Here is a 17,026-nt window from a genome sequence, read left to right as displayed (position 1 = left end):
GAGTTAGTGTGTGTGAATGTGGTGGGCTAAAAGCAGGCGGAACAGCTTGGGTTTGAGTCTCCCCTTAGCCACAGAAGCTCCCTGGGTGACTATGGGCCAGCCCCTCCCTCTCAGCCCCAGAAGCAAGGTGGTCAAGGGTTGAAGCTTCTGGATAAGGAACAGGGAGACTCATTTGACTTATGTAACTCCAATAAATTAAAATGCCATGAGCTATCTTTGAAATTTTAACAAAGTTTCTAAGTACAACAGATACTTATATTTCCCCCCCAAAAAAATTAGTGATGGATTCAACTTGTGAATGAAATCAATTCTTTCATTTTGTTTGCCTTTTCCCTCCAGCCATGAGGCCAAACAAGAAACACAATTTAGAAATTATTTTTTTAAAAAACAGAAGAGATACGTTTGGTCTAATGCTTAAGGCAACAGGCTAGAAACCAGGAGACTGTGAGTTCTAGTTCTGCCTTAGGCATGAAAACCAGCTGGGTGAATCTGGGCCAGTCACTTTCTCTCAGGCCAACACACCACACAGGGTTGTTGTCGTCAGGAAAATAGAAGGAGGAGAGTGTGTTGGATACATTCCCTACCTTGAGCTATTTGTAAACATATTAAAGGCATGATGCAAACAAACAACTAACTATGAACTTCAAAATTCCAGCCAGTTTGTTATTCTCTCATCTCTAACCTTTTTTTGTTGGTTGTTATTTCTATTGTCTTTTTTATGTTTTAAATCATTTGTATACCACCTAAAGTCAATGGGAGTCAGAAGACCTATAATATATTTAATAATTATCTCACTTACTTTGTCCATGTCACATTGGAAGAATTCACTGGAGTTAATTCCCATAACTGGGAATTCCAATTACGTTTGGAAGAGTTAGTGGTAAAGGGAAACCAAAAAACATAGTGGCTGGACACTATCAAAGCTGACACCAGACAGAGCATAGGAAAAAAAATCAAAGAAATAGTGCAAAATCAGAAAATGTGAAGAGACCTGGCCCAAAGAATCGCCAACAATCAGACCTGACTGAATGGATACCATCACCATCAATAATCATAAAATAAAGATTGAAGATAACTATAATACTGTAATAACCGAAGAGGCAGTACAACACAAAACATTGCTGATATTGACAAAGCTAAGCTGGGTTAGGCTTGGCTAACACCTGGATGGGATGCCAGGAAATCCCAGGTCTCAAGAGTGGGAAATTTAAAAAAAAAAAGAAAAGAAAATCCAGAACATGACAATTGCAAACCACTGCTTCCTTTCTACTCTTTTTTGTTTCTTGTTGATATTATTGCCTTGTTTTTGTATTTGTTGTCATTTATAAATTATCCAGAGTGGCTAAGAATCGGGAGGCATATACATTTTATATTCTGGTTATAAATCCAGAAGACAGCAAATTACACACACAGCCTGCTGTTCTGTTGTCAAGAGAACAGATAGTTCTCCAAAACATCTTAAGTAAACCAAAAGACCCAAGTGCTGAGAAGAAAAAATAGAAGTAATCTAAACACACAGTGTAAAGACCGTAACAGCCACTATATAGGACAAAAGAGGGAGAAGACTGTTGGAGCATCCATGAACACAGCTAGCAATCAGAAGGCACAATTACATCTTCTTAATTGCAAAACCACTGAAGCAGTAGGCGTGAGCTTAGATGGACTCCAGAAGATGGTAGAGGACAGGAAGGCCTGGAGGAATGTTGTCCATAGGGTCGCGATGGGTCGGACACGACTTCGCAGCTAACAACAACAACAATTGCAAAACACATGGACAGACTTCACCACAGTTTCAACTGGGAAACTATGACCATCCTAGACCAAGCCAAGTCCAAAGACACTAGAGAATTCTCGGAATCCTGGCACTCTCATAAATCAGCCATCAGACAATAAACAGCATCAGTCAAAAAAGAGAACTACATGCATATCTCCACGTAGGTATCAGGCTTCAATCTCCACTAGAGGGAGCTAGATCTAACTACTTCTCAAAGGCAGTAAAGTTAAAAAAAAATACAAAACAGAAAATGAAACCATCACTTAGCAAAGTAAAAGGAAACTTACTTATAACCTCAAAACCCCCCCTCCTCCCCCCCAAAAAAAGCCTGCTGGGGAAAAATACTCTTGAACTGTCTGGTTTTTTTTTTAAAAAGGGTACCCTCTAATTGTGAGACCAACTATAATAAGCGGCGCCTCCTTGTGGGATGAAACAAACGGGATTTTTCCTTTCCTACTTTGCGAGTGCCAAAAAACTTTCATATAGGATAAATTTGCTGGGATGGGTGGATCGGACCGCAGGGGTTCAGCACTAAGAGTTTCTTTAATTGGGGAGCTTAAGTTGGGAGTGGTGGTGGCTCAGTGGGTTAGGACGCTCAGCTTGTCGATCAGATGGTTGGCAGTTTGGCAGTCGAATCCCGAGTGCCGCGTAGCAGAGTGAGCACCTGTTACTTGTCCCAGCTTCTGCCAACCTAGCAGTTCGAAAGCACGTAAAAATGCAAGTAGAAAAATAGGCACCACTACGGTGGGAAGGTAACAGCGTTCCGTGCGCCTTTGGCGTCTAGTCATGCCGGCCACATGACCACGGAGACGTCCTTGGACAAGCGCTGGCTCTTCGGCTTTGAAACAGAGATGAGCACCGGCCCCTAGAGTTGGAAACGACTAGCACGCATGTGTGGGGGAACCTTTACCTTTTACCTTAAGTTGGGAGGGCGCTCCTCCGAAGTCTATAGCGAAAGGGTCTCAAGGGGAGCCTTGTTCGGATTGAAACTACAGGGGAGCGGAATAAACCTGGTTAGTTTATCGGGGGTGGGGTGGGGAGGTGCTCAGGAAATTAAGCTTGGCTTAATTTCTCAGGGTTGGGTTGGCTTAAAATTGGGGAGGGGGCGGGGGCGTTTGATCCTTTGCCAGGACAGCCACGCGATCTCCGGGGAAGACTGGAAACGGGACGGGACGGGACGGGGCGAGGGCCGGCTGGCATCTAGGGCGCAGAACCGGGATGGCCGGGAAGGGGGACGCGGCGGGGGGGGGTACCTGATTTCGGGCAAGGTGAGGCTGTTGCTGCGCAAGGCCATTGCCAGCTTCGCCATCCTGGATGTTTGGCCCAGCGGGCGCGACCGGCGCGCGGAGCCGGTAACCCGGGGAGACAAGCGGGGGTCGGATGGGCAGCTTCTGGCTTTGCTCCGGACCGTCCGATCTTCTCCTCCCCTTCTCCTCCCTCCGTGGCTGATGCGCCGCCGCCGCCGCGGGAAAACTTCTTGAACTCCGCCAAAATGCTGGGGAGGATCTTGCGCCCCTCGCAGCTCGCGGGAGGACGGACGGACTCCGGTTGCTCGGCTGCGTCTCGCCCGATCAGCCTTCGGCGAGCCGGAGCGCGACGCGGAAACGCGAAAAATCCCCCCGGTGTGACTCCGGATTGGCCGCAAGGAAACGGCGACTGCTAAAGGGCGATGACGCCCACTGGTGGTTTAGAAGAAGTTTAAAGGAAGGCTAGCTTCGCCCTACCTAAACGCATATTTATTTATTTATTTATTTTTATTTATTTTAATTCCATTTATATCCCGCCCTTCTCCGAAGACTCAGGGCGGCTTACAAGCTTAGCAGTCGGGCATCTGATTTATTTCTTAATTAAATTTATAGCATGCGTTTTCCTTTGAAGGCTTAGGCTGGCCCATATGGCGCTTCCTCTTCCCATTCTCTTCCCTTCCCCCCCCGTCCCCCAAACTAGAACAATAATCCTGCGAGGTAGGCTAGGCTGAATCAGTGTGATTATCCGGCTCCGTGAAAGGTGAAAGATTGGTTCGATCTGATGAGGAAGCAGGCTATTCCCAAAATAAGGAATCTGGCATTTGGTGAAGAGCTTTGCTTCTATAGATCCCAGGAATCAGCTGAGAAAATTAGTTTAGGTAGGGAGCAGGACTTTCGCAGCTGGAGTGGATTCAAGTGATGGGTTTTCTACTATTGAGCTGTGAAATGTTGGTACTGTGAAAATGAAAAGATGAAGTACTCTATTTTCTTATATTTATTATTTATTCATTTATTTAATTTCTATAGCCAGCCATACGATTTTAAAAAATTATAGCATAGTACAAAAACAAATATATACAGCTGCCAAGGAAATGTATCTTTATAGGTGTCAATATAACCAGCGTCTCTTAAACTTTTTTCTTTTAGAACTCTTTCCCACTTTTATATTTATCAATATTTACTGAATTAATAATTCAAATTAACACATTTGCTGCTACCACTTCTTAAAATTGTTTGATGGGATTTTAATATTATTTTTCAACATAGGCTAGCAAATAATGTTGATTTCATGGATCCCTGAGAGGGTATTGGGGGGGTTCCAATGATCCTACTAACCACATTTTAAGAAACTCTTATCTGGAGCAGTGTTTCTCAACTTTGGCAAGTTTAAGACGTGTGGACTTCAACTTCCAGAATTCCCCAGCCAGCTATGTGTATCTTAAAATTGCCAAGGTTGAGAAACTCTGACAATCTTTCTCAATCTTCACAACTTGAAGATGGCTGGCTGAGGAATTCTGGGAATTGAAGTCCACAGAACTTTAAAGTTGCCAAGGCTGAGAAACACCGAACTAAAGGCAAGAGCCTTGGTGGAGCAGTGGGCTAATGCTTCCTTAAGTAACACCAGCTGCCTGCAATTAGTGCAGGTTCGAGTCCCACCAGGCTCAAGGTTGACTCAGCCTTCCATCCTTCCGAGGTAGGTAAAATGAGGACCCAGATTGTTGGGGGCAATAAGCTGACTTCGTAATAATGCCGCTTGGGGGGGCCCGAAAGCCCTAATAAGCAGGCATATACATAGAATGAAGGCTATTGCTAAGCACATTGATTTGTGCTTTAGATTGTAAGCCGCCCTGAGTCTTCGGAGAAGGGCGGGATATAAATGGGATTTTTAAAAAAAAAAGTAACAGTAGAGCTGAGCTTGCTGTATATTAATACAGCCCCTCACTGAGGCTTGTTATATGAATCTTACTTTGAGTTTGGATTTTATTTTATTTTATTTTATTTTATTTTATTATTTTATTTTATTTTATTTTATTTTGTTTTGTTTTATTTTATTTTATTTTATTTTTATTCCACCTTTATCATTTTTTACAAATAATTCAGTGTGGTCAACATGTCTTCTTCTTCCTCCTATTTTTTCCCCCCAACAAGAGCCCTGTGAGGAGAATTGGGCTGAAACCCAGCAGGCTGTCACGGCTAAGGCAGAACTAGAACCCCTGTGTCTCCCAGTTTCTAGCCTGGTGCCTTAGGCTCCCCTGTTCTGTCAAGCCTCTTGTTTTGTGCATGTGCACTCATGCGCATTCATTTTTTGCGGCTCCCAGTTTTTCCTTTTGAGAGGGAACTGGTTCTGAGTGGCTCTTTCACTGTTTCAGATTGCCGACCCCTGCACTAGATCAAACTGGCTCAGATATTGGCTTCTGGATTTGAAGAGGCAGTAATGGTGTTCAAAGCCCTCCATGGCATGGGGCCGGAGTACCTCAGGGAACATCTGCTGCCGGCATCAAGCTCCCTGCGCCCTGTGCGTTCCCACAGAGAGGGCCTCCTCAGGGTGCCACCGGTCAGAGAATGCCGACTGGTGGCCCCCAGGGGGAGATCCTTCTCTGTGGGCGCCCCGGAGCTATGGAACCAGTTACCGGTTGAGCTCCGGACGGCGCCCGATCTGCGCTCCTTTCGCCGCGATCTAAAAACATACTTGTTCGAGCAAGCCGCCCTGGCCTGAGGGGGGACTGGTGGGGTTTTTTATCATTTTTATTGGGGTTTTTACTGTGTATCAATTGTATTTTAATCGGGCATGTATTTAATTATTTTTTAGTTTTTGTAAATTTCTGTGTTTTATTCTTGCCCTGTACACCGCCCTGAGTCCTCCGGGAGAAGGGCGGTATAGAAATATTAATAAATTAAATTAAATTAAATTAAATTTCAAGAATCTGCATTCCAGACCACAATCATTAAACTCTGAAGCCAAACGCTGCCCATTGCCACAAAACCTCAGAGATAGCTCACTGGAGCAAACCAAGGAAGTATAGGCGAGGATCAGGCAGAGCGCGGAGGAGGGGTCAAGCATGTCATCAGTGTCCAGTCCCTTTGCATTCACAAGAGAGCTTAGTCCAGCCCACCTTGAATTCCATTGACTCTTATCTATCACCAGTTTGCTGTGACCCTTAGTACTTCAGATTCTGGTAGAGAGCTTAAGCTTACAATAAATCTTTATATTCATTTGAACTGCCTGGACTTCCTGTGCTTGACAGGAAGCTAATCCTATGCCCCACAGTAGCCATACATTTGCCTTTCAGAAATGTCCACAAAGGAGGGTCCAGAAAATTCAAGAGGGCACTCATGACTTTGAAACCCCAACTGAATCCCAACTGAAACCCCTTCAGTTGTGACTGCTGCTTTAACTTTTTTTAGCTTTTCTTGGGAAACCTTTAAGGCAGCGTTCCCCAATCTTTTCAGGTTGGTGGCAGAGCATGGGGGGGCGAGAGGGGGGGAAAGAGGGGATAGTTTTGTGTGAGGGTTAGGCGGCACATGCACACACACAGACATACAACTTCATTTGTGTGAACGCCAATGTGGGCAGGGCTGCGAGTGCCAGCGCCCACCGCTTACACAAGTTGGGGTGTGCGTGTGTGGGCACAGGCCCACCACTCATGGGGCCCGGTTGCAAATAGGCCACGGCCCGGTAGTGGGTTGTGGTTTACAGATTGGGAACCCCTTCCTTAAGGTAACCTACATTCCGTTTGAAACTGCAGACATACTGCAGCAACCCTGAACATTAGGAAAATGAATCAGGAAATCAGGAATCAGGAAGATGAATCAGACCATCTATGCAACATCTTCCAACAAAATGGACATCTGTGCAACTTCATCAACAAGTGCCTGACCACTCAACCCACAGCACAACCAACACAAGCTGTGAAAAGGATAACACTGCCATACATCACAAACATCTCTGAAACAACCACATGGCATCACTTTGGCATTCAAAGCAACTATAGTTCTCCAAAACATCCTAAGTAAACCAAAAGACCCAAGTGCTGAGAAGAAAAAATAGAAGTAATCTAAACACACAGTGTAAAGACCGTAACAGCCGCTATATAGCACAAAAGAGGGAGAAGACTGTTGGAGCATCCATGAACACAGCTAGCAATCAGAAGGCACAATTACATCTTCTTAATTGCAAAACACATGGACAGACTTCACCACAGTTTCAACTGGGAAACTATGACCATCCTAGACCAAGCCAAGTCCAAAGACACTAGAGAATTCTCGGATTCCTGGCACTCTCATAAATCAGCCATCAATCAGCAATAAACAGCATCATTCAAAAAAGGCAGTCAAAAAACTAAAAAGGAAACAAAAAGATCAAAATGCCTCTTCTCCAGCAATCAACATCCAGATAAGCAGAGATTAACACCAAGTTTGGGGGATGTGAAAGGAGCCTCCCTGGAAGATTGCATTATGTTTGACAATTGGACATCCCTTGGACAATAGTGCTGTCACCAGCAAATCCTTTCAATTCAGTGGCACCCTTTTGTTAACTTTGTAGGTGCTTCTGACATGAACACAAACAGAGCACTAAGATTAACACTAAAAAAGGTAAAGGTAAAGGTTCCCCCGCACATGCGTGCTAGTCGTTTCCGACTCTAGGGGCCGGTGCTCATCTCCGTTTCAAAGCCGAAGAGCCAGCGCTTGTCCGAGGACGTCTCCGTGGTCATGTGGCCGGCATGACTAGACGCCAAAGGCGCACGGAACGCTGTTACCTTCCCACCGGAGTGGTCCCTATTTTTCTACTTGCATTTTTACGTGCTTTCGAACTGCTAGGTGGGCAGAAGCTGGGACGAGTAACAGGCGCTCACTCTGTTACGCAGCACTCGGGATTTGATCCGCCAAACTGCCGACCTTCTGATCGACAAGCTCAGTGTCCCAACCCACTGAGCCACTGCGTCCCTAAGATTAACACTAGGTAAAGGTAAAGGTTCCCCCGCACATGCGTGCTAGCCGTTTCCAACTCTAGGGGCCGGTGCTCATCTCCGTTTCAAAGCCGAAGAGCCAGCGCTTGTCCGAGGACATCTCCGTGGTCATGTGGCCGGCATGACTAGACGCCAAAGGCGCATAGAACGCTGTTACCTTCCCACCGGAGTGATCCCTATTTTTCTACTTGCATTTTTATGTGCTTTCGAACTGCTAGGTTGGCAGAAGCTGGGACGAGTAACAGGCGCTCACTCTGCTACGTGGCACTCGTAGACCAAAAATCAAACAAGCGGTAAACAACCAAGGAACTACCAACTCAGACAAACAGACAGTAAACCACAGCTTAATGAAGGAACTACTAAGAATATTCCCACCAACACTGGTGGGCAAGCCACTGGTAAACCCCACTTCTTCCTAGCTCTGCTGATGTTATCTAGTTGGGTAATGAAGCATCTGGAAGAAAACAACCAACCTCAGAGAGCACCAGACAAGAATCCAGACCTCTATAATTGTTTCTGATATTGAGAGAAACTAAGAAGAATTTAGCTGGAATTTTTACACCTCTTGAGTTTGGCTAGTCTAAAGAAAAGAAGAAATAGGGGAGATATGATAGCAGTATTCCAGTATCTGAGGGGCTGCCACAAGGAAGAGCAAGTCACGTTATTCACCAGAACACCAGAGGGAAGGACGAGAAACAATGGTTTGATCAATCAGTTGATCAAAGAGAGAAGCAACCTGGAATTAAGGAGAAACTTCCTGACAGTGAGGACAATCAACCAGTGGAACAGCTTGCCTCCAGAAATTGTGGGTGCCCCACCACTGGAGATCTTTAAGAAGAGACTAGACAATCACCTGTCTGAGATGGTGTAGGGTTCTCCTGCTTGAGTGGGGGGCTGGACTAGAAGACCTCCAAAGTCCCTTCCAGCTCCTATTCTATTCTATTCTGTTCTGTTCTGTTCTACTTTTGTTTTAGAAAGCTGCATTTACAATACATGTCAGATTTCTCTGAACTTGAATCTTTCAGGATTCATATGTCTACTCCAAGTTTTCAAAGACAGAAATCAGTGAATGCACCTTGTTTCTAAGCACACCGGTAGGTGATGTGCACACAGATGAGAGCAACACATAATGTACAACTTAGATTTTCACATATTGTAGTACAGCCTCATCTAAAGGTAGTACTCGCCTTATGAATACAAGTGGAATCAGAATTCCATCTCTAAGAAAGGCGGTTGTTCAGTGAGTCACAACCAGCGTTACAACTTTTTTGCACAATTGCTAAACGAATCACTGCAGTCGTTGAGGGAATCACACAGCTGTTACGCAAATCCAACTTCCCCCATTGATTTTGCTTGGTGGAAACCGTATGGGAAAAATGCAAATGTTGATCATCTGACCTGTTCCAATCATCATAAATCCATGCTGGTTGCCAAGCATCCAAATTTTGATCATATGGATACTGCAGTGGTCATAAGTGTGAGGGCTGGTCATTTGTCAATTTTTCCCCCAGTGCTGTTGTAACTTCAAATGGTCGCTAAATGAATCATGGTAAGTCAAGGACTATCTGTATTCTAGTGCTCTCTGGACATAATCCCCATCATCTTCAACCGGCATGGCTGCCGCTTGCCTAAAATACAAGTTGCAATCCATCCCATCCAGCTGCAGAACTGTGGTTTGCCTAACCTATTTTTAAACCCACAGCCTCACGCATCCTCTTTGCTTCAAAATCAGTGATGACAGCTGACAGGCAGAACACAGATTTAGAAACCATGTAATGAAGGTGTCTCAGATGCCCTTGGCTTGGGCTTATGTTATACTTAAAGAAAAAAAAGCTCCTTTTTTTTCCATGTTGGCACAATAACTAGGCATCAAAGCACATCCAAAGAGACGTGGCAGAGCAGTTGATTGTTTCTGAATCACAATTTCCTGCTTGTTGGCAGCTTTTGTGCTTTTTTCTTCACAGTAGCCATTAGCGTATTTTGGCTCTTAGCCTTTTCTTGCAGGACTTCTATTTTGAGAACTATAGTCGAGGGTGTGGAAGAGCAGGGCGGGAACAATTTGACCATAGTCAAACCAATTCTGAAACATTGCCAAGAAAACTGCCAGAACTCGTCCAGGCAGTTGCCGGGAATGTGACTTCAAAGCACAAAAAAGAAAAGAAAAGAGACAAGAGACAAAGCAAAACTAGGAAACTAATCAGGGCTGAGTTTGTGCAATCCCCTTCACTACAAACTAGCATACAGCCTTATGTCGTATGAACCCAATCTTAAACAAAGCCTGCAAAGATAAGATTTCAATTTGTTCTGCATCTACAAACCGGGGCCTGACGGGTCTGTGTTGTTGGGTTACCACTGAACTAAATGGAGATGTATTTATGGGATAGGCCTGTTGTCTATAAACGACATTCTAGGCTCAGACATTTTTCAAGAGACAAGGAAAATTTATTTATATGGCCACCCAACTCACTCCTATTGACTCCAGACAACTTACAAAGATAAAACCCCAGGACAAAACCGAATTAAACCCCCACCCCCTGGTGATAATAATCAGATCAGCCACTGACAACAATCAGATCAGGGCTGTGGCCCATTACCGGGCCGTGGCCTATTCACAACCAGGATATGTGAGAGTGGTGGGCTGGCATGCATGCATGTGTGCTCGCAGCTGCACTTGCGTGAACGGCGAATGCCAGTTCTCACAGCTCCACTCGTGCCGTTGCTCGCAGCCTCATGCCACTCACATAAATGAAACTGTGCGCATGAGCCTGCCCCTCACACAAAACCATACCTTCTCCCCCCCCCCCCGGTGCTGGGCTGCCAAACTGGAAAGAGTGGGAAACGCTACTCTATATCACTCTGGGGTCCCCAGGCCTGTTGACACAGCCATAGTGTGAGGAGTAAAAATTCAGCTCCAAGGGTTTTGGAAAACAAAACAAGTGTTATTAAAGTTTTTGCAAAAGCTGGGGTACCCTTCTATATGCAAATAAAGGGCCACACTGGATGAATTTCTGCATAGGTTTTTATACCCTGTCCCATGCATCACGCCACATCCTTCCAACTGAAACCCAGTTGATAGGTTTCAGTTGGTCACATGCTTTTCAGACCGCCTAGCAACCATTACAATTACCAAATCCTCCAATTATTAGATCAAATGCCCCTTTTGTTCCTGTCTTAGCTTCCCTTCCTTGTCTCTGGCATGATTTGTAACATCTTTGCTAATTTATAGCCTTATCTACTAGATGAACTGTTACCCAAACTGGGTAATTGCAATGTTTATCTATAAGAGTGCTTGCATTTCATCTAGAAGCTATGTGTGTTCATGCTTCCGTTACACATGGCTGCACTTTGGTTCATAGTTATACTTTAAAATACTAATTCTAGGCAGTTTTTATAAAGAATAAACCTTATATAAATGAATAATATATTATTCATAAGTTATATGTTATTTTGCAATAGTGTGCACTATTCTAAAAGTATGCTTTAATAGTTTCTCTCTATTCCTCCAGCTTACTTCATCTCCTTTCCTAAAAATACTTTAGCTAAGTGCCTCTATAAGCCTATTTCTTTAACAGAAATTAAAAATTATAACATGTACATTTCTTGTGTGCCTTACAATAGCTTCAGGATCTTGTGACAGGGTGTCTTAAGTGAGAGCCAATCTTATCCCCGCAGGGATGATGTTCCACAGGGTGGAGCCACCACTGCAGCATGGTGGTGCAATGGTTAGAACACAATATAGCAGGCTAATTGGCAGAATTAGACCTGCCAGCAGTTTGATTCTCACTGGATCAAAGTTGACTTGGCCTTCCATCCTTCGAAGTTGGTAAAATGAGGACTTAGTTTGTTGGGGGCAATAGGCTGACTCTGTAAACTGCTTAGAGAGGGCTGTAAAGCACTGTGAAGCGGTGTATAAGTCTAAGTGCTATTGCTATTGCTATCATGCTCAAAAATTGTGATTTTTGAGATTGATAAGGGGACTAAGTGTGTGTCCTATGTCTACATGGTAACATGAAACAATTTGAGGACTCCCCTTTCTTCTTTGATCTTTAAAAGGCTGCACTATCTTTTATGTTGTTTCACTCTATCTCCTAGTTTTCAAAACTCAGACCGGTTTTACTTCAAACGTATTCATACTTTTGCCTTGATTTCTGGACCATTGGAGGTCAGGATTTGCTTCCAACTGTTATAAAACAGCATTATATCTCAGAAGAACCTTGATTCTCGAGACAAAAAGTGATAGATGATAACACCTATCCCAAGGTCAACCTGCAAATTCTTCCAGTGAACAGAGAGCAGAATGCATTTATTAGCACTATTTCATTTAGCTCTTCAGTTGCTATTTCATTTATTCTGGTGTATGGCATTTCTGATAGCAGCTTAGCGTGGTACCCTTCGGAGTTGAAGGGTTGTGTCTGTGCGTACATAGATACAAGAATCGTGAGCTCAGCACACTTTTTTGTCTCATTCAGCAACTTGTTTTTATAACAGATACCAAGAAAATAGATTCTATCTATCTACTGAGAGATGGCCCCAAGGCCCACCACCTCGATCAGGGCTAGGCTGCATCTCTTTTGCACAATTTTTCAGCCATTCTCATCCTTTTGGGTGGAGAAGAAATCATTTGCACTTTTTGTCTGAAGGAAAACAACAATTTTACAAGATGTTCGTGCATGTAGGGTGCCAAGCGCACATCTGCAGGGATAAAATCCTGCTTTTTCCCCCAGAGATTTTCAACTTGCATGACTTGCAAACACCTAGTCTACTGCAGAGCAAGACCCTGTAAAGGTATTCCTTCCAGAGGCATTTTCAGAGGCTGCGGATTGGAAGCAAAACAAGCCTATCGCACCTGTATTTCCTTAACAGTTGTTGAGTAACAGCAAAGTCATCAAGAAATAAAGAAATTTGAAAGAATGAGAGTGAACAAATAAAAGCCTCTGAAACCACAGGTAACTCCTCTACTTATGACCACAATTGAGCCCAACATTTCTGTTGCTAAGCAGGACAGTTAAGTGAATTTTGCCCCATTTTACTACCTTTCCTGCCACAGTTGCTAAGTGAATTACTACAATTGTTAGTAACCTGGTTGCTAAGTGAATCTGGCTTCTCCATTGACTTTGCTTGTCAAAAGGTGATCACATGACCCTGGGACACTCACAAATATGAGTCAATTGCCAAGTGTCTGAATTCTGACCATGTGACTATGGAGATGCTGCGACAATTGTTAAGTGTGGAAAATGGTCATAAGTAATTTTTTTTCAGTGCTGTTGTAACCATTTGAAGAGTCACTAAATGAACTGTTGTAAGTCATGGACTACCTGTACTCAGATCAACAGACCATATCTAGAAACCTTTCAAAGCTTTACTGTAAATCAGACCTGATTTCCCGGCAAGGACGTGAATTCTCCTGTCCTACCATAAAGTAAGACCTTGCTAATTTTGTTTCCAAGAAAGCAGTTGTTGTTGTTGTTGTTGTTGTTAGCTGCGAAGTCGTGTCCGACCCATCGTGACCCTATGGACAATGTTCCTCCAGGCCTTCCTGTCCTCTACCATCTTCTGGAGTCCATTTAAGCTCACGCCTACTGCTTCAGTGACTCCATCCAGCCACCTCATTCTCTGTCGTCCCCTTCTTCTATTGCCCTCGATCTTTCCCAGCATTAGGCTCTTCTCCAGTGAGTCCTTCCTTCTCATTAGGTGGCCAAAGTATTTGAGTTTTAGCTTCAGGATCTGGCCTTCTAAAAGAAAGCAGTGGTGGGATTCAAATACCTGAACAATCGATTCTCTTATTCAATGCATGCCTGGGCCTCCGAGGCTTAGAAAAAGCTTCCAGAAGTGGCATCCATGCATTTCTGATGGGCTGTTCTACGCCTGGGAAGCCTCCTCCAGGCCTCCCAGGCCTAGAATGGACCTCTGGCAGCAATGTTCATTCAGCCAGTTCTCCGAACTCAGTAAAATTTAGCTACCGGTTCTGCCAAACCGATGCAAACCGGCTGAATCCCACTACTGCAAGAAAGGTATGATTTTATGGTTTTTAATTGTATTAATACCATTGTAATATTACATGGATACAGCCATTTCATGTGTAAGATAATAGCTTGGGGAGGAATCATGTATTGTTATGACTATGCTAGAGGAATTCCTGACATCACCATGAGAAAAATGTTGTTTACCTGAGATTTCAAAAACCTGCTACTAAAAATTATTATTAAAATCACTTCCTCAAAATTGTTCTTTAGAAGCTTCAGCCATTGATCAAATAGCTTCACAAGTCCATAGCAGAGATATCCTGCCCAGCATTCAGATGTTCATGAATGAAGGCAAATAGTATGCGTCCCAGGATAATAATAATAATAACAACAGCAATAATAACAACATAACAACATAACAAACAACAACAACAACAACAACAATAATGTTGGAAGGGACCTTGGAGGTCGTCTACTCCAACCCCCTGGATAAAGTTGCAGGATCCAATCTGGGTTGGACACCGGGACCAGAAGTTTAGTCTTCCGAGCCCATCATTCCTGTAGAGAGACGTTGCCCAAGGATGAGCTCCAGCATGAGTCTGAAACGTAAGAAGACTAAACCTCTGGTTCCAGTAACTGACCTGGATTGGATCCTACATTCACAAGTTGAGGTCAACCTCTTTTCTAAAGCACCAGAAGGCAAGACAGGAAACAATGGATGGAAACTAATCAAGGAGAGACCCAGCCTAAGGAGAAATTTCCCAACAGTTGAGAACAATTAACCAGTGGAATGCCTTGCCTTCAGAAGTTCTAGGTGTTCCATCATTGGAGGGTTTTCAGAAGTGACTGGTCTATAATGGTAGTCTCCTGCTCAAACAGGGGTTGGACTAGAAGACCTCCAAGATCCCTTGCAACTCTATTCTATTCTATTCTATTCTATTCTATTCTATTCTATTCTATTCTATTCTATTCTATTCTGTTCCGTTCCATTCCATTCCATTCCATTCCATTCCATTCCATTCCATTCCATTCTATTCTATTCTATTCTATTCTATTCTATTCTATTCTATTCTCCTTGGCATCTCTAATTCTGCTTAATTAATTAGTTCCCTGTGATTTAGTAATTTCTCACTTTCAATCACACGGAACCTCCCCCCCTCCCCCCACCCCCCCACCCCGACCCAGTGTGGTTTCTCACCCCCTTGTCTCCTATACAAAGGAGTACAATAAGAAACCCTGCCCAGTCAAAACACTTACAGCTGGCTTGGGGATACCAAGACAGGATCTTCAGCCTGCTGGTCATCCTCCATTTCTCACCTTTTCACTCTGGCCTCCTGTGTCTGTTGGCAGCTGTTTTAAACCACAGGTAGGGTGGGAAAAGTCCAAAGCTCACGCGGGCTGGTTTTCATCTGCTTCAAACACTCCAGGAAGCTTGTGTTGATTAGAGGGCAAACAAAGTTGAGGCTTCTTGTGTAACACAAATTGCCGGGAAGCATATCCTTTAAAGGGTGTCCATGCCATGGCAGGTGATTTCCCCTACTTTCAAGGAAATTGCAGAAGGCCACTTCAGTGTTGCCAAAGACAACGAAACACCTTTTGCACAGCATGTTCTTAATGACCTTGACAACACACCAGAGTGGTGGGTGGGGAGCAGTAGTGGCACACTTATGTTTTATTCATGGGAGGTGGTGGAGAAAACCTCCTGCTTGTCTTTTCTGGCAGATTTCATTTAATTTTATGAAACACTCTCTGAGAAGCATTTCTGTGAAATTCTCAAGAGTGAGTCGATTTGAGAGAGAGCTGGACGGCAAAATCCATTTGTGAATAGCCTCCTCTGTAATGTATAATAATTGTTCCATTCTTAAATCTTAATCTAATCTAAATCTAAATCAAATCACTTAAATCCCAAGGGGAAACATCTGGAAGAAACCTTCCCATAAAACTGTTTCTACCCTTGTAAAATGTTGCTTAATTTCTCCTCCTCTTGGTGATATTCAGAAAAATAATCCACCCAGTTTTTAACCCTCCAATTACAATTTCAGAAAGGCATTTGTAAGTGGGCCTAATTGTTATTGCAGCAAGTCTTCCCTTTCTTCAATGGCATTTAAACACGACTGTCTGAATGCAAGAAAAATATCCAGTGTGGAATCTATTAAAAGGATTTCTAATTTCATATCATATGGCTTCATCTGTTTTGAGTTTTCAGCCAGTGAAGAATGTTGCCTAAAGTTTGGTTATGTTTGCCAAACACCCTGAACCAGCAACATTTGAGTCTGGTGTGTTTCTGCTAACCAATCCTAGATGGTGATTTTACAGCTCCATCTGTTGTGTGAATGCAAAACCTTTAATTCAGGGGTCCCAGCCGGCCTGTGAAAACAAGTGAAGCCCCATCTGCACGCATGTGGGACATGGGCAGTGTATGAAACCATGGCCCCTGTGGTCCACGGAAAAGCCTCTTTCCACAGATCCTGTTCCTGGTTCCCAAAAGGTTGGGGGCTGCTCAGTAGTGGGATTCATCCGGTTCGCACCACTACCGGCAGAACCGGTAGCTAATTTTTTGTTGCCCAGGCCCAGAATGGACTTCCGGAAGCGGCATCCACACAGAGAACCAGTTGTTCACATATTTGAATCCCACCACCGGGGCTGCTGCTTTAATTGATTCAGGAACACAAGATTAGGTGTCACCAGGGCTTTTTTTCTCATAGAATGCTCAGAACTGAGTTCCGGCACCTTTTTTGGATGGAACCTTGTAGGGTAGGCAAGGTGGGTTGTATGACATGTGTGAGTTCCGGCACCTTTTTCTTTTACAAAAAAAGCACTGGGTGTCACACAAAATGTGTGGTTTATTATAAACACACACACACACACACACACACAAAGTTTTTCTTTCTGTAAGTAGTGCTTCAACTTATTATTTTACAATGATACATTCTACATTTCTATTTCCATCTAACCTACCGAATGTTAACCTTCTTTAAACATCCTAAAAGTTCTATGTGCTATCTTTGTCAGGGGTGACTGCAGGGAGGGAGTCAAAAAAGGCAAGATGGCGGCTGCAATCATACCATTGACGTC

At 43.8% G+C, this 17,026-nt stretch overlaps 2 protein-coding genes across 2 annotated transcripts in view; both read right to left on the bottom strand.

The window, feature by feature from the left end:
- LOC308659130 (GRAM domain-containing protein 2A-like) overlaps positions 1-3,277 on the bottom strand; it is a 36,428-nt gene extending 33,151 nt beyond the window's left edge. The window contains exon 1 of the mRNA XM_081312547.1: positions 3,028-3,277. Within this exon, the coding sequence (XP_081168673.1) occupies positions 3,028-3,083 (56 nt within the window). The 5' untranslated portion in view covers positions 3,084-3,277. The remainder of the gene's footprint in view (positions 1-3,027) is intronic.
- LOC308659844 (uncharacterized protein) overlaps positions 1-17,026 on the bottom strand; it is a gene marked incomplete at its 5' end in the record, with an annotated part of 114,889 nt that overhangs the window by 73,335 nt on the left and 24,528 nt on the right. The window lies entirely within an intron of this gene.

Source organism: Vipera berus (genome assembly GCF_964194415.1).
Source record: "Vipera berus genome assembly, chromosome: 1".
In the NCBI taxonomy this organism is placed as follows: Eukaryota; Metazoa; Chordata; class Lepidosauria; order Squamata; family Viperidae; genus Vipera; species Vipera berus.
The sequence above is the reverse complement of the archived record's forward strand: the minus strand, read 5'-3'. Positions and strand labels throughout refer to the sequence as shown.